General features: G+C 38.1%; 1 protein-coding gene across 2 annotated transcripts in view; it reads right to left on the bottom strand.

Annotated features, from left to right (window-relative positions):
• Positions 1-18,375, bottom strand: part of LOC134957937 (potassium channel subfamily T member 2) — a 1,656,739-nt gene that overhangs the window by 114,116 nt on the left and 1,524,248 nt on the right. For both annotated transcript variants that reach the window (XM_063940188.1, XM_063940189.1), the window contains exons 22-23: positions 10,221-10,332; positions 3,922-4,023 (exon numbers count right to left, since the gene is read on the bottom strand). In XM_063940188.1, coding sequence (XP_063796258.1) covers positions 3,922-4,023; positions 10,221-10,332 — 214 coding nt within the window. The remainder of the gene's footprint in view (positions 1-3,921; positions 4,024-10,220; positions 10,333-18,375) is intronic.

The following is an 18,375-nucleotide window of genomic DNA, read 5'->3' as shown; positions in this document are numbered from 1 at the left end:
CTTCTTTGTTAGATCAGTAATATCCAATTTGACTATTTGGTCACGTATATTTCTGCCTCGAATATAGCTAGGCAGTATTTTACTATTGTGTAACAAGGGTAAATCCTGGTGAGTATTTATTATAGGCCACCCTTTCTTTACCTGTTTGGTCGCTAAATCTGTACCAACTGTAAATTTGTTGACCCATGGGATACATTTATTGGGTATTTCTTTAACATCTCTTATGCTTACTAGGTAACAGTGTGTTTTCCCTAGGGCTATTCAAGACCTTTATCTTAGTTTTTTCCAAAAGTCCCTTATCATCTCTACTATCAACAAATGTTTCCATCATATTGTCTAAAGCCTCTAATGTGGCTTCTGGGTCTGAGGTAATTCTCCTAACTCACAACAATTGTGAGTAAGGCAGACCTCGTCTCAATGCTAGCGGATGAAAACTGTCATTTTGTAAAAGACAGTTCCTATCTGTTTCTTTAACATACAGAGAGGTAGACAATTTGCCTTCCCTCACTGTGATATTGACATCCAAAAAGTGTACATTCTGTTCATCTTCTTGATAAGTCAATTTAACTGGACTGCATGTGGCATTGTGATTTTCCAACAGTAAAATAAGCTCCTCCCGGGGTTTTGCCCCCAAAAATTAAAAGATCATCTATATAGCACAGATATAATTTGACACCATCAATAAGGGCAGAGCCATCATATAGCCAACGTTTCTCAATAGAATACATATAGGCATTAGCATACGATGGGGCCACTGAGGACACCCTGTTCGTTGTAAGTAAAATTCTCCATTATATAGAAAATTATTTCTATTCAATACCAATGTCAGCAAATTCAAGAACAGCTCCACTGGTGGACCTTTGTAGTGTGGGTTATCCATAATCAAATCCCTCACAGCCTCCACACCTGCATCATGAGGCTGTGTAATACCAAAAAAGCCTGTGGAGTGCCGCCTATATTTATTTATTATTTTATATATATATATCTATATATATCTATATATATATCTATATATATATATATATATATATATATATACTGTGCTACTGCTGCTGCTGCTACTACTACTACTACTAAAATTCCCATTTTTAAAAAAAATATTATTAGGACTACCAATGTTTTACTATTACTGAAACACCATCAATACCAAACTATTGCGGTTAATACTAAAATTCCATGACAACAATCTCCTAATGTTGACAGACACATACAATTTAAATAATTGTTTGTCATACTAAGTATACATACATATTGTTTTCTAGTTTGTTCTTCACTGGGAATAGAAGCTAATGGTTTCCTTAGTACAACCCATTACTGGAATTGTGGCTGAAAACTTTAATGATGCACAAACAAAAGAAAAACTACTACTACTGCTACTACTACTATTACTATTACTACTACTACTACAACTACTACTGCTACTGTTCCTGCTACGACTACTGCTAATGCTACTGCTACTCATACTACTTCTGCTACTGCGACTACTACTGCTACTACTATTACTACTGCTACTACTATTACTACTGCTACTGCGACTACTACTGCTACTACTATTACTACTGCTACTACTATTACTACTGCTACTACTACTACTACTACTGCTAATTCTGTTGCTATTGTTGCTACTACTGCTACTGCTATCAGTACTACTGATACTACTACTGCTACTGCTGCTATTACTGCTATTAGTACTAATGCTACTACTACTCCTATTAGTACTACTGCTACTAGTACTGCTACTACTGCTGCTACTACGGTTACTAATACTACTCCTGCTACTACTAATACTGCTGCTACTGCTGCTACTACTACTGTTACCACTACTGCTACTTCTCTTACTGCTGCTACTACTGCTACTACTACTGCTATTAATGCTACTACTGCTACTCAGTGGCGTAAGTTCGTCACAGTTGCCCGGAGGCAAGAAAAATATTGGTGCCCCCCTATTTCCTATATCAAGATAAATATATGTATGTATGTGTGCGTATATATATATATATATATATATATATATATATACATATATTTGTGTGTGTGTGTGTGTAGTGTTCTGAAAAAAAGTATATACTGTATTTATACATTTAATTGTCTTTTATTTTAAATGACACATTTCTTAGCAGTCATACCCAGGATTAGAAGCCATGACCTGTTACACTGACAGCAGACACTTTACTGATGGAGCTATTTGCTCCTGTAGTGGAAGCATGACAATTCTAACTATATGTAGTTACATGTAATTGTCAGAGAAGTAACTTCATATAGTTAGAATTCTCATATTTCCTATACAGGAGCAAATAGCTCCATCAGTAAGGTGACTGCTTCCAGTAATAGGTTGTGGTTTCTAATCCTGGGTGTGATACTCGTAAAATGTGTATATTCAGTATAATAAAGAGGGTGTGACTTGTAAGGTGCAGGGACCAGTGAGGAAGTCGCCCACTGAAAAGACAGCAACAGCTATCAATTAACTTAATTGAATGGTGTCACAGAATGGGAGGAGAGGTGCCCCCTTCAGAGCAGGAGCCCGACGGCAGATGACTCCGTTGCCTCCCAGAGTTCTGCCTCTGCTGCTGCTGCTACTACTACTACTACTACTACTACTACTACTACTAATGCTGCTACTACTGGCTACTAGTGCTGCTATTATTACTGCTACTACTGCTAGGGTTTTTTATTAACCTTCCATCCCAAAACAGGTTTCGAACTGTGCTAGCATGCACAATTTGTCTGTAAAACAGCTTTCTTCCATCTGCAATGTATATGCTAAATATGTAAGTGTACTATTTTATGTGTTATATGAATGTTATGACCTGTTCCTCTTTCAAACTGTTATGCTGTCTTATTGCTACTGGGTGCTCATGTACATTTGTCATTTTGTTTGTCAATATGTTTGGCTGATGACAATAAACTAAAATGTAACTTTACTGCTGCTGCTCGCTGCTGCTACTACTACTACTACTACTACTACTACTACTACTACTGCTGCTGCTGCTACTACTACTACATCTACTACTACTACTACTACTGCTGCTACTACTACCACTACATCTACTACTACATCCACTACTACTACTACCACTGCTAATACTACTACTACTACTACTACTACTACTACTACTACTACTACTACTACATCCACTACTACTACTACTACTACTACTACTACTACTACTACTACTACTACATCTACTACTACTACTACTTCTACATCTACTACTACTACTACTACTACTACTACATCTACTACTACTACTACTAGTACTACATCTACTACTACTACTACTACATCTACTACTACTACTAGTACTACTACTACTACTTCTACTACTACTACTACTACTACTACTACTACTACTACTGCTGCTGCTGCTACTACTACTACTTCTACTACTACTACTACTACTACTACTACTACTACTACTACTACTACTACTACTACTTCTACTACTACTACTACTACTACTACTACTACTGCTGCTGCTGCTACTACTACTACTTCTACTACTACTACTACTACTACTACTACTACTGCTGCTGCTGCTACTACTACTACTTCTACTACTACTACTACTACTACTACTACTACTGCTGCTGCTGCTGCTACTACTAATCATCCTCATCATCATCCCGTTTTTAGGGATTTTATTAATAAGAGGTACATTGATTATCATAGGCAGACTTCAATACCAGCAATAATCTTTGAATAAATGTGTGATAGAACTGTTTTACTCAGCCAGAAGACATAAAGAGCATTTTAAATCTAAACAATTTTACTTAACTGTAAAATTGTATTGCAATAACCCTTCATTTCTTGTTCATTTTAGGTTGTTTAGTTTCCATTTAAAAAACATTTTGCATTGTTCGCATTTTAAAAGACATTTTCTCTGTGAATTTAATCTGTAGTGTTCTCTTATTTTATTTTACCTGGTATAACAGTGTGTCTAACATGCTGATGCTGAATACCCTTCCAGCAGCAAAAGGAAGGCGAAACATGAATGCCAGATTAGATCCCCGTTCTCGCTCTTTCTAAAAAAAATAGGAAAAAAATGGAAGAGGAAGGAAAGCAATTTGACATATAGCTCTGTACAGTTAACTGCTGCTCAGCCAGATGAGTTATTCAGTATGGTCGAGTCATACCATTAAATACCAAATTTGATTTTAGCAAGTTAGTAGAAGATATTGTCATGTTTACAATTTGCTTTTACTTCATTTTAGATAGTGTTAATACATCTTTCATTGTGTTTTCGTACTAATGATCTCAGGGACAAATGTACTGTAGGAGGGGTTTCTAGTTGCCAAGAAACCCCACCCTAGTCTAGTCAGCACCATGATTCATTATCACAATGGGGGTCATTCCGAGTTGATTGCATGCTGCTGATTTTCGCTGCGCTGTGATCAGGTCTCTATGCACAGCAATGCGGATCGTTGTTGGGAGATGGATTTAACGAAGAATCCATACTCACAGCTGATCACAAGAAGATTGACAGAAAGAGGGCGTTTATGGGTGTCAACTGACCGTTTTCTGGGAGCGGTAGGGAAAAAGCAGGCGTGTCCGGGCATTTGGAGGGCGGGTGTGTGACGTCAATTCCGGCACCAAAAAGACTGAAGTGATCGCAAGGGGTGAGTAAGTTCAGACCTACTCTGAAACTGCACAAAATGTTTTTGCAGAGCTCTGCTGCAAAGGCGTTTGCACACTTGCAAAGCGAAAATACACTCCCCCGTGGGCGGCAACTATGCGTTTGCACGGCTGCTAAAAACAGCTAGCATTTGATCAACTCGGAATGACCCCCAATATCAGTAGAATAAAACACTATTTTACTAGAACTGTGGCCACACCATAAAGTATATGGGGAAAAACAAATCTGTTGGGCAAGCCAAGTAGCAGCAGCTTCTGCTATCAAGTTTGCCTTGTGTGTGCATCTGAGCATTCAATAAGTGCGCCAGACCAGATAAACTAGAGAGCAGCTGCCTACAAGAGGTGACAGGCATTTTAAAATGTGGTGGAAGTACTGCTTTTCCTTGCCATTACACTAGCACCACTCTGTAAGCTTACCATTAAGTGCAGGGACACACTTTATTAACTTTTACTTGTCATTGTCACTAGCAGCATTATATAGTGACAACTTACCCAGACAGATATTAACAGGACATAGAACACCCATAATAGATTTGGTGTCTTACAGTCAGGAATATATCTTGTTTCTAACACATTTGGGCATGTGCATTTAGGGGTCTATTTACTAAGCTTTGGATGGAGATAAAGTGGACGGAGATAAATGACCAGCCAATCAGATCCTAACTGCCATGTCACAGACTGGGTTTGAAAAATGACAGTTAGGAGCCATTTGACTGGTACTTTAATTCCATCCACTTTATCTCCATAAAAGGCTTAGTAGTCTTTTAAAGGATTAGATATTCAGTAGCCTGTTTTGAATCCTCAGTGATCTACATGGAATATCACCCCAGCAGTCACAATAGAATGTGAGTATATTACAGGTTGAGTATCCCTTATCCAAAATGCTTGGGACCAGAGGTATTTTGGATATCGGATTTTTCCGTATTTTGGAATAATTAGATACCATAATGAGATATCATGGTGATGGAACCTAAATCTAAGCACAGAATGTATTTATGTTACAAATACACCTTGTACACACAGCCTGAAAGTAATTATAGCCAATATTTTTTATAACTTTGTGCATTAAACAAAGTGTGTCTACATTCACGCAATTCATTTATGTTTCATATACACCTTATATACACAGCCTGAAGGTCATTTAATACAATATTATTAATAACTTTGTGTATTAAACAAAGTTTGTGTACATTGAGCCATCAAAAAACAAAGGTTACACTATCTCACTCTCACTCAAAAAAGTCCGTATTTCGGAATATTCTGTATTTCGGAATATTTGGATATGGGATACTCAACCTGTATAACTATATAGTCCTAAAGAACATCTGGGTTTGAATGGGCACCTGGGCATTTATGCTTGAATTTATCGAGTGTTGGACATAAGTGGTGTATATATTAAAAAAAATATGTATGACAATTTTGGGGACATTTCTGGAAAAAATATTATCTAGATACTGTAAGTGGATCCATCACTATGAAAGATTCATACTTAGATAAAGAATGTGGAACACTGTATCCTCTCCATCATCACCTTTTTTCTACACATTTTCCTCCCAAAAGTTGTCTGTTCATTCCTCATAAGAGAAACCATAAGCAGCAGAGGTCAGATTTTTCTGAAATATTCTGAGCCATTAAACTAAGGGAGAGGGGGAGGTGTTTTCTTCCTTATCATTATTATTATTATTATTATTATTATTATTATTATTATTATTTAACAGTTTCTTATATTGCACAGCAAATTCCGTTGCGCTTTAGAACTGGAAGTTATTATTAACTTATTATTAACTTAGAATTAAGTTAATTACTTATCATTAACTTATTAACTTGTTTGTTGTTTGATGTTAATAAAAAGAAAAGACCGTAGCTATACTTCTCAGGTTAACATTTATTCTATGTTCCAATTTTCAGAATTTACACACATACTCATGAAAGGGGTCATGACAGCATGTCAACAAAGCCATGTCTCCTAGTGTATATTATTTTGGGGGCATGGCCATGTGGCATTACCCCATTTTGTCACACTTTGGGCTTGCCCAGTGCACAAGGAGCTGTTGGACAACTCCCAGATGTGGTTTGGGCAATTGCATTACATGTTCTTATATTCAGAATAATGTACATGCTTTTGCATCTTCTATGGGAGAGGAACATATGATTAAATCATTCATTAACTGTAATAGTGAATATATTATTTACATGTTAGTTTGGCCTTGTGGCCTCCAGTATATAGGGAGGACCACACGTCAGCTTAGAATTCGTTTTTTAGAACATAGGCGGAATATTCTAAAGGGCTTTCTGAATCACGGAGTCTCAAAACATTTTTTTCATTCTCATAATAGAGATCCCAAGGGTTTGGTATTAATAGGTATGGAGACAATCAGCTTCACCCAAAGAGGTGGAGATAGATTTAGTAGACTCTGTTGTTGGGAGAATTTCTCCTGAGGGCCTCAATGAGTGTATCGAGATTGATTCTTAACACAGTTTAATAAACATGGTTTCCTCTTCCTTCTTTTCCTCAGAATTTAAACTATTTGTGCTGTCGGTCTGGTTCCCTTTATTCTCTTTCAGAACATAGGGGGTCTTGGGTTTCTCATTTATACCAGTCTTCATGTGGTCTTCTTTAATATGGAGAAGTGTATTGAACTATGGGATAGGTTCTAGTAGAATCCATATTTAGTTACATCTTTACCATAAAACAAAGGTGGGGTGGTTTGAACAATTGTCTATGGCCTTTTTTTAGTATTTGGTATTTAAATTAAATTTTTAAATCCATGATAACCTCAGTAATCTTATTAAGAGCCTCTATAATAAACGTCAAATTTGCTGGGACTGTTGTATCTACGTTCAATATGTTTATTTATTGAATTTTTTATCTTTGATGATTATTTCCTTTTTTATGTATATTTTCTTTTTTATATACATGTATTATCTTTCTAAAAGTGTGCAGTTGCTCTGCATTTATACTGTGGACCGATGTCTATAATTGGTTGCAGTTGGAATATACTCAATTTACCTTTTCTGACTCTGTTACTAATCCTCTGTTAAGAATTATTTAATTACTAGTTAACTCCGCTATTGTTTCATAGAGTGTTTTATAAATTGTATTTTAAAGCGCTCTTTGTGTGGATGGAGAATGTTTTTTCAATCTACTGGTTTAGCAATTACATTAAAATACAACCAAAGGTGTCATGATGAATTGTTTTTTAATAATTGGTATAGTATTAATTTTATTGATTAAACATGTGAGCGCTCCACTGCGAGCTCTTTAAATAGAGCACACATTGCCACAGGAGTCATTTTTGAAAAAGTCACGGGTTGCGTGACGAAACGCGTCAGGACTCCTCCCCCCTTTTTCACTGACTGACCGCACGCACTGGGATACATCTCACAGCCCTATTCCACCGTCTACAGGAGTGAGCGGTACGCGTCCTAACACAGGACTTAGCCGACGTGTGAGTTCCGTGAGTTCCGTGTGGCTGCCGTGGCCGATACTTCAGTCTCTCTCCCTTTGATCAGCAATGGACGGCGCACGTCCAGGGAGCATCGGAGGAGACCCACATACAGCTGGATCCTCGTGGCGGCTTTCATTCAATCAGCCGCACATCTGCCTTTTCCCCAAAATTGCAGCGGGCGGTGCACGCCCAGGGAAACTGAATTAACAGCAGTTGGATCCTGATCAGTACGGACAAACAGCTACGAACTCTCCCACTCTACAATTTATTGGGCATTTTGGATTCACCCGAGGACGCTCGGGTCCACTAGCCCTATTGGAGAGGTAACTTAACATTCCATTGCTACCTATATACCGGCGTCCTGAACTCTGAGGCGACTTACACTATAGCCGAATATTTTAGAGCACACAATTGCCTTCAGCATTCTCTTTCACATTTAGCAACTGTGTTTCATTCAACAGCTATACATTTTTATACAGCAGTATTGGCAACAGTGTTCTATAAGCATTGTAACAACTTGCTACATTTGGACTGCCGTCAGCTATTCAGTTTGCCTTATTGCTCTCAGTGTCTGTTGAAATAATATATGCAATTTATGTGAGCTTTATATCTTCACACACGTGGCAATTCAGTGAGGACAGGGATTATGTATTGCATTTTATATATGAGTTTGTTATAAACAAAGTGTGTTTTATATTGATTTATTTTGATAATAAATATTTATTCTATTTTCATTTTGACTCCTTGGTTGTGAAAGAATTTAGGACTTCATGATGTCAAAATGAAATGAGCGCCTCTATTAATTCTTTTTTCTGATTTACCTAGTTGTAGGAGTTCATACAACTCCTTATAGAGGCGAACGTTCTTTTGACATTATTAATTCCGGGTTTAGGATATGAGATCAGCTTAATTGGTAGACACAGGCGCAGCAATTTTCTTCTCTTTAACTCCCAGTTTCTCCCCAGGCTTGCTGCTGCTTGGTAACAACATCCAAAGGGGTGACAGCAAAATAGAAAAGCAGCTCTGCTATTCTGGTTTTGAACCCTCAGACGTTGTCACTCGTTGTAGCCCGCGGCCCCCTAGTGATTCCACTGATGGAACTATATATTCTCACACATGGAAATCTGGAAAGTCTACACAAATAATGAACAGCTGCAGATTAAAAACAGAATAACTGTATATAATAAAGTTTTAAAAGCCTTGGATAGAAACATATCCTTTTATTTATCACATAATACCACAAGTTATAAAACAGAAGTGTTGTGTAAAGCCGATTGCTTAAATTCTATGCTGTAAAAGCCTGAAATTAAGAGAAATTCAAGGTGATTCATCTGCTGCTTATTTCCACTAAAAGCGCCTTTTAAACTAAGCAACAGATGGGGAAATAAATGTTAAACTCTCCAGTCCATTAGCCGACCAGCTATTTCATTACACATTTGGATAAATAATTAATTGGACAAATTTAGATCGCCTTCAAACCTGTTTAATTGCTTGTAAATCAAATATGCGGTTGAGCATAATGGAAAAAAAATAGTATACGGTCTTTCATTAATATTTGATGAGCTCATTCACACACAACTGCTTCATAAATAGATTCTTTTCTAGCTGAGTTCCTTTGCAAGACCAACAATTGCTTATTGATGTTGTATTTCAAAGGACACAAGCAGTTTTTGAAAGGGTTAAATATAGTTGCTTCACTTCAATTTAAAAAAAAATCTGAATGTCTGCTGATGTATATGCACAGGTTCGTTTCGGCACAACCGCCAGTCACCATACCGATGCCGGAATCCTGAATGTTAGATGGCCGGTGAGGGAAGGGGGCGAGCGCAACGAAACTCCTAGCGCGCTTGGTGGCTTGCTGTTCTTGCACAGGTTCTGCTTCCACTCTATGGGTGTCGTGGACACCCACGAGTGGGAATAGTCCCTGTTGGTCACTGGTATTGTGACCTGCAGTCTCCTGACCACTGGTCACATAACCACATCCCATATGCACAGTCATCAACAATGTTATTGAAATCTCTTCAATATAATTCTGTTCTGTTTCTCTATTAGTTGTAGCAGAAGTTGTAGCAGAGTTTTATGTTTGTTTTCAGAGTGGCAAAAGACCATATATATTAGAATCACAGTAATTAATATACCTTCTCCAGTTTAGAAAGAGCTAAAGAGTAACAGTCCTTGGCTCTAAACTGCATGAATCTCATGTTTGCTGGATGTGTTAACTCTGTAATAATACTGAGACTTGAAAACAACCTATTGAAAAAGAAAAACAGAGTAGATTAAACAGAAAAAATATGTACTATATATATATATATATATATATATATATATAATCAGCTACAAAGCAGGGACACTTTAGACTGGAGTGGGCATAAAATTGGGTCAAACTGCATTTTTGGTAATTAAACTTCTTTTAAATATTGAAAGTTAATATGTTGGTGGACAAAGAGAATGGACAAGATCAAACAAGACAGTCATGCATTCCAAACTCAGTCATTGGTGTACATCTTTCCAAGATTAAACACACCAGGAAAGGTGATATCAAATGTCCTGTTGGGATAATCGCTGACTGAAGTGCGCACAATCAACTAAGGTACAGTATAACTGACAACTCATCTAAACAGCCATTCTTACCTCCACCACAATGAGAAACAGAAACAGCATTCAAAAAGGGGAGGGAGGGTTTCCAGCAGGCAAGAGAAGGAATTAACTGGAATCCTTACTATGCCCCTGCAAAATCCACATCCAAACTTGTGATAGGCTGATATCCCACAACCTTATCTCAAAATTATCATTTAATATGGAAACCTCTATCAGCTTAACCACTTAACTGGCTAATATGTTTTTTTATAACCACCTCTCAGTAATTGTGCTTTTTTATCAATGAATTGCTGTATGTTAACAACATATATTTAAAACTTATCCAACATGATTTTATGTTTAATTGCAACACAGAACATTACTAAAAAATGTTTTAAAGTTGATTGTCTATATATCAGAACTTTGCTGACATGAACATCACAACATCATGGCTTTACGTTTCCCTGGTGGCTACTTCTCTCTGCAGCTGCCAGTTATGCCCTGGGAAACTGATTGCTGCTCCATTTGCATTTCCCAGCAGCTGCTCCACTCTGCAGCCGCTGGAGGGGTGGGTGGGGGTTGAAGATGGGCTGCCCGATCTGAAGTGATTGTAAAGAGCAGAGGGGCAAGGAGGTCCATCTGAGATCGGTGGCTGCTGGATGATTATTTTCTAGCAGCCTCCCAGTGTGTGTTTGACAGGTCCTATCAGATGCTATCATGTCAGTGAAAAGCCCACACTAATGTGGTCGGGTCTGATGTGATCACACCAGGCAAGTGGTTAAAGAGATCCTGCAATAACAACATTGTTGATTCATTTTGCTCTTCCTAATATAGTCATATGCATTTATGAAATATATGGATAATGCCAGTTATATAAAATTCACCAAGTTCTGGGGCATTATAAAAAAAATAAGTTGGTTGTGTGCAATCCAGCTGGTGGACCCACTTCCCGCCTGCCTTTTAGCTCCACCCTTTCCAGACGCACAAGAATCTATACTCAAATACCAGCTGTGAACTGTCTGTCAACCCTTCTCAGGTAATGCACAGCTCTGCACTGACTTCAACAAATGACAGCTCAATGCAGACATTTCATAGTAGGGTTTTTTTTTTTTGCTGTTGTTGCCAAATGATTCCAGGAGGAAGGTTTGAGCATGAGTGGTGAATGATGGATGCAAAGCTGTACAGATGCTTCTCTACTCGCAGCAGCAGTGGAAATTGTACATACAGTTCAGGGGCCCATGAGTCCTGCATACCCAACATTTTTAATACACCACTGCCTTTGCTCTTACTCCTGATTAAGGCCCAGTATTTACATGAAATATCAGTGACAACAAATACAATAAATGAAAGCTGATTGCTATTTCGCTTTTAAAATTATCTCTGTGATATACAAACGGTATACAAAATTACATTTCTTTGCAAGATACACCACAAGAGCCATACTAAACAACAGCAGTTCCCTCTGCCACCTAAGTTATAGGCTGTCTTAGGGGTCCTTTCACTAAGTGGTGGGCTTGCACAAGAAGTAAAGGCACATATCATAAAAAGGCAAACATTTCAGGGTAAAACAATGCCTTTCATGGTGAGGAAGTGGCCATTGTTTCACCCCAAAACATTTGCCTTTTTAGTATGTGTAACTGTTCATATTGCTCTCTGAGTAAAAAGCTCACAAGTTGTTTTTTGATTAATTTATTGCTGGTGTAGCCTTGTCCTTCACTAATTTTAGACAATACTAAGGTTTGAGGAGGCCTAAATTTACAAGAGCACTGTGCCCCCACAAAAGAAACTCAAGCAAAATTCATAACTACACAGTACCTTCTTTGGTACCCAAAGTGTGTTTTTCTGTTTTTTTACAACTATAAGCTTTTAACTACTGCTACAAGGGTATAAGAATGAGGGTATATGCTAGATCAACGTGAGCTTTGCTGATGTCATGAACATGAGATCAGCTTTCATCAAGAGTAGGCGTCAGTGTTTCTTTCATATACAGTAAGTGTCTATCACTGCAGTATATGGGGGTGTATTCAATTAGTTGTGGCACCACATGTACTCAGTTAGAAGGGAATACCCCTCATGCAAGTACCCAGATGGTGATATGAGGTAAAGTCAGTGGAAAAAAAAACAAAATGGTGTCGCAACCCGGGTTACGTGGAGTCAGTGGGTTTCTACTCCTGAATCCTAATTTTTCGATTTGGAAAAAAAGACTATTTAATTGAGTAGCCTTACACCACGATGCAAGGCTTTTTTCTGCAATTAGCACTGCAGTAAACCCCATGGCTAATTGAATACCCCCCTCAAATTTAGTTTTCTTGTGGTATGGAAAATGCTAACTTCTGAGCAACACTTCAAGCTGACATCAGGTACTGTACAATTCCACATGTTGCAGTAACAGAAACTGATTGAAGCACTACTTATCTCCCCCTGGTCATCTGGTCATGGTCACATGGTCATGACATCAGCAAAGGTCCTTTAAACCACTTGGATCTAGACTTAGGGCCTAATTCAGACCCAATTGCTGCAGCAGCAGCGATTGTAGCATGATGCCCTTTCTGGAGTGCACACGTGCAGCAGCCGCACTGTGCGTGCGCACCCAGTGAGATGCCAAAGCATCTTACTGCTGCGATCACCTCTACCTGATTGACAGGCTGAGGTGGTAGTGGGGCGGGGGGGGGGCATGCCAACGGTGTTAGAACTTTGTTGGTGGGGTGCGGCCTGGATAACACAGGTGTGTCCAGACCATTGTGGGGGTGGGTTGCGGCGGCTGCGTGACTCATGTGAACCAGAATGTGGTGCAACTTTAGCACCTGTGCAGGTGGGGGGAGGGGACAGGACTTGACATGTGGGGCGGACTAGCCTTGTGCTGGGCGTCCCCCCCACATGTCAGAGAAACTGATTGCAGATGTGCTATTTTTAGCACATCTATGATCATGTCTGAATCACCCCCTTAATCATAAGATGAGTTCTTGTGCTATGGGCACCAGGGCTGGGTATACCTTGGAGAAAAACCCACAATTTTTTGTTGCAGAAAAGCCTAGTACTGCTTAATGGAAAATTGGAGGTAATCTAATGTTTTTTGTTCCCCCAATTTTTCCACTACTAGCCTAGGCTTAAAGGTCTAATGCTTGTTATTTTGGAGGGTAAATGCCTTTTTTTTAATATAATTGTGTGAATTTAATTCTCTTGACATTTTGATTCTCACATTTCCTTGGTCTACTGCGGTTTGAGATTAAATGGCACCTTCTTGTCTGTGTGGCCTGGGTCTTTTTGTCCCTGTATAACTTTGTTATGTCCATTATGTTTATAGCCCTTTCTTTGTTCTACAATACTGGTACAAAGTGACTGGCATTTATTTCTCTCCTCATCTTGCCCCTGCATGTATTGCATACACTGGTTTATTTTGCCACTTTACACACAATTACTGCTTCTTATTATCCTTTTATAATTTCTCTTATGCTGGTCATACCCTAGGTCGATCCTTCATACAATACATCGTGTTCACATTGTGAATGTTTTTGGTATGATTACAATGCAATTCGCGGTCCCGTGGGTCGAACGTTGCATCCTCAGATCATACGTGCAGCCCACTTTATCCGTCGTAATTGTATGCACATTGTACCATGTTTTATGCACATACAATGCATCGTTCGATAGATCGATGGATAAGAGTCATTTGAGTGTATGTTTTTTGTAAGGCATATGAGGGACGAGAGACGATCCATCGTATGGGGGCGCACGTGGGTCATAAGATCATATGTGCATTGTATGAACATTGGGTGTCCAAAAAATCCCCAAATTGTGTGTCCAGGAGCTCCCGGGGAGTTTAAGGAAACTCGTGAGACGACTCGCATCGGATGCTGGCCGTTCTAATGTATGACCAGCATTGGGTTTGGTGTAGTCTTGACATTGTACATACATTATATCATGTTGTTTATATTGTGACTATATACTTATGTATATCTTGGTTATTATTCCATGTTTTGTCTTTGTTTCTATAAAATCAATAAAAAATACACAATATATTGCTTCTGCATGCCAAGTGGAATGTCAAATATATTCTAGACTCTTTCTTCTAGGCTGCTGTAATGTCTGATATTTACATTAATAAAAAATGTAATCGCTGGATACTGTACAATACTATATATCATAGATAGATAGATAGATAGATAGATAGATAGATAGATAGATAGATAGATAGATAGATAGACAGGCTGCGGGGGAAGGTTAGGTTTAGGCTACCGGAAAGCGAGGGTTAGGGGGGCAATTGAGGGAATGTGTACTCTCTTTGGATTCTGAACATCAGGATGCCACGGTCGGTATTCTGAATGATGGCATCCTGAATTCCTGAATGCTGGCATTTCAATCCCAACTCAGATAGATTTATGTAATTATAAATATGGAACATATAAATGCATACTTACAAATACATACATACAAATAATTGAATAAATGCATGAAATATGTGGGGAAATATATGAAGATTTTTATATCTAAACAAATTCATTTAAACATTTATAGCCACTTAATGTTACACTAGTGATATGATCCATTTGCTTCAATAAATTTAAGCTATTTATATAAAAGTTAACTTTCAAAGTTATACACAGTCTTCTGCCATATTGAAAATTGCTTTGAAATGTAAGCTATAGGATTGCTCTTTACATAGTCTGCTTTGCAATTGAAAGCTCATTCTCACAGAATTTCCGGTTCAGTGCCTGTCATCTCTTTTCAAACCTTTCACACTCTGACATAATAAGGTGTGAATAACCTCACTGGTGGGACACACAAAGCAAAATTATTGCTTTTTTTAGTGGAAGAAGGGCTAAGTGTACTTGGTGTTCTTACTTTTGTGACCTCTGTTTCTCTGATGCTGACAGTTGTTTGACTTCTACTGTCCAGTAAGGATTTATGTCACAATATTCACACAGAAATAAAAGTTTTCAAAATGAATTGTTCAACCATCTAGAAAGTCTCTGTTAGCAAGAATTCATTTAGGAACAGTGCTAAGTAAAGCTTTTCCCCTAATTTTAACAGTGAAACAGTGGCCATTAGTCCATTTTAAGATGTCATAATTTGCCAAGCAGTACCTTACCATTGCTTAACATTAGACTAACATGAAATATTGTCTGATGTCACAGGCAAACAGCACCATTTGTTAGTCAAACAAGTGTAAAGAGGGAGTATAAGAAAGTTCCATGTAATACATGAAAAGGGACCTCAGATTATATAAGTACGAGTATGAATAGTTGTTTATAATGATGGTTTTCCTCTTTATGCTTTACTGATCCTTTGTATTTTTAAAAAGTCATTCACAGATAAATAAAGGGTATAATTACAATACAACACAACACATTGCGCAAATGACTGTTTATAATATTATGTGTAGCATGATTATGTGTAAGTATGAGCAGAAAGCTGTGCCCTCTATTGGAATGTTCATTTGCAATTAGACTATAGACGCATAGAATTTGACGACAGATAAAGGCCATTTGGCCCATCTAGTCTGCCCTAAACACAAATACTCACAGACACTAGCCAATCTACCTACTGGGAAATTTTTGGAGTGTGGTAGGAAACCTGAGCACCCAGGGGAAACTCTCACAAGTACGGGGAGAATATACAAACTCCAATGGAAGCATGACCGCAGTGCTGTGAGACAGGAATGATGACTTTTATACCATCTAAAAGGCGGACAATAATTGAACTATTTATGATATGGTGCGGTAACTTGATCATATAATATAGAATAGAACAATGAAACAAGATGTAGAGAAGGAACTCCACTCACTTTGCGTAATATGTATCAAGCATTGGAGACAAATAAAGTGGAGAGAGATAAAGTTCCAAACAGTCAGCTTCGGCCATTTTTTTCAACCACAGCCTAAAAAATGACAGGAGCTGATTGTTTTTTTTTTATTTACTTTATCTCACTCACGGCTTGATACATCTCCCCCTACGTATCATATTCCTAGCTATTTTGAACATTACATAATTAAATAGTTTAATCCCAATACAGGAAATAATTTAATCCAAATACTAGTGGTTTTTTTTTATATTGAACGCTGCAACATACAGTATCTCATATGTAATTACCAATTCAGGATATTGCTATATGTGGGGTGTTTCTAAATTGGGAAGACTAAATAAATAAATAAATAAATACATAAATAAATGAATAAATAAATGAATACTTAATGGAAATTTCCAGTTTTTCCTGTATAAACTCCCTTCTTTTTAATGGTCATTCAATTTTCACAAGAACAAAATGAACATTACATCTTCCTTAAATAAGAACTTATCCCAATAGGTCTCTGTAATAGCTATATTGCTGAAATTGATTCTAAATGCTTTGGGCAGTAAGTGTTGTGCTTTAATCAGGTTCTGCTATAATCTCATTGCATAGTACAGGTTCCAAACTAGAGGAGTACACACACTGCTACTGTACTTTCTTTGGTAGTTGGAATCCAAGTGTAGTCAGATAAGTGATTGTACTTTAGTTTGAGGATACAGCACTGGTAGCAGTTGGTTCATAAATGAAAGACTTGTAATTGTACCTACAAGAATACATGTATGCTTACCAGTAGATGCAAAGATCTTTCTTCTAAGTTATTAAAATAGGAAAAGCTACTGTAAAAAGTCAAATGTCCTGTAATGTGTAAATGTGGCATTGGAGTGATGAAGTTTCAGCTGACATCCCACACATTAAGGTACACACTGATTAAAAGACAATAGACAGTAGCTCTGTCATAGACAGTTATGCATACGTTTGATATTGCTAAAGGTCAGGTAAACATACTTTGACCCCAGTTTGACCAATTTTTACATTTGATTAAATAACAATTCATTATTAAATCACAGGTAAGTGGCTCTAATGAGGAAAAGGGGGTGCTCACCTATTTCACAAGGCAATTTAGAAGTCAGTTAAATAATAGATGTTTGCAAGCTATATTCACGTGAATGTAAAGCACAAATGTATCACAAAAAAAATCTAAATTCTCTACATTTAAACTATGCCTATTGCAGCTAAGTAAAGGCCCAGTATTGTGAGAGTTCATCAACGTAATACTGTAGATACATTTTAAACCTACCTCTAACATTATTTTAGTTTCACTCAAATGTATTAAAGGGCTTTTGAAGCAGTTTTTGTGAAAAACTGCTTGAAACCCTTTAATGCCGCCCAGCAGAGAAAGCTGTATGGGGAGCCAGCAGTGTGAACAGCTATATGTGTCTGATGGATTGCCTTAATAAAAAAAGTAAAAATAAAAATCATACTTACCCGTCCAAGAGCTGGTGATCGGTGCTCCAGTGAGCACTGCTTGGCATCGGGACCACCTGCTGCTCTGCTGTGACGCCTGTGCAGTAAAGCGATGCTGCAAAGCGGCAGCTCACTTTAAACCACCGGGAGTCACACACAGCAGCAGGATCAGGTGCCCGGCAGCCTCCTTGAAGCAGCGGTCACTGAGCCCTGGTACTGGTAAGTATAATTACTGGAGGGGGGTCTCAGCATGGTGTGGGGGTAGTCACGATGGGGGGGGGGGATCCTGCAGCTGTAGCAGGACATCAGGGTATTTTTTAAAAAAAAATCCCCAATAATGCTGGGGAGGGCATTCACAGGGACAGAGTCCCTGCATTTGATGAACTCAATTATCGCATTGCAAGTTTTGCCGATATTATCACAGCACATCCGCATCTGAGGATGTGTATAGTGATAAATCAACC

This window comes from Pseudophryne corroboree, chromosome 9, assembly GCF_028390025.1.
Source record: "Pseudophryne corroboree isolate aPseCor3 chromosome 9, aPseCor3.hap2, whole genome shotgun sequence".
Classification (NCBI taxonomy): domain Eukaryota; kingdom Metazoa; phylum Chordata; class Amphibia; order Anura; family Myobatrachidae; genus Pseudophryne; species Pseudophryne corroboree.
This window is presented reverse-complemented; position numbering and strand designations above follow the sequence as displayed.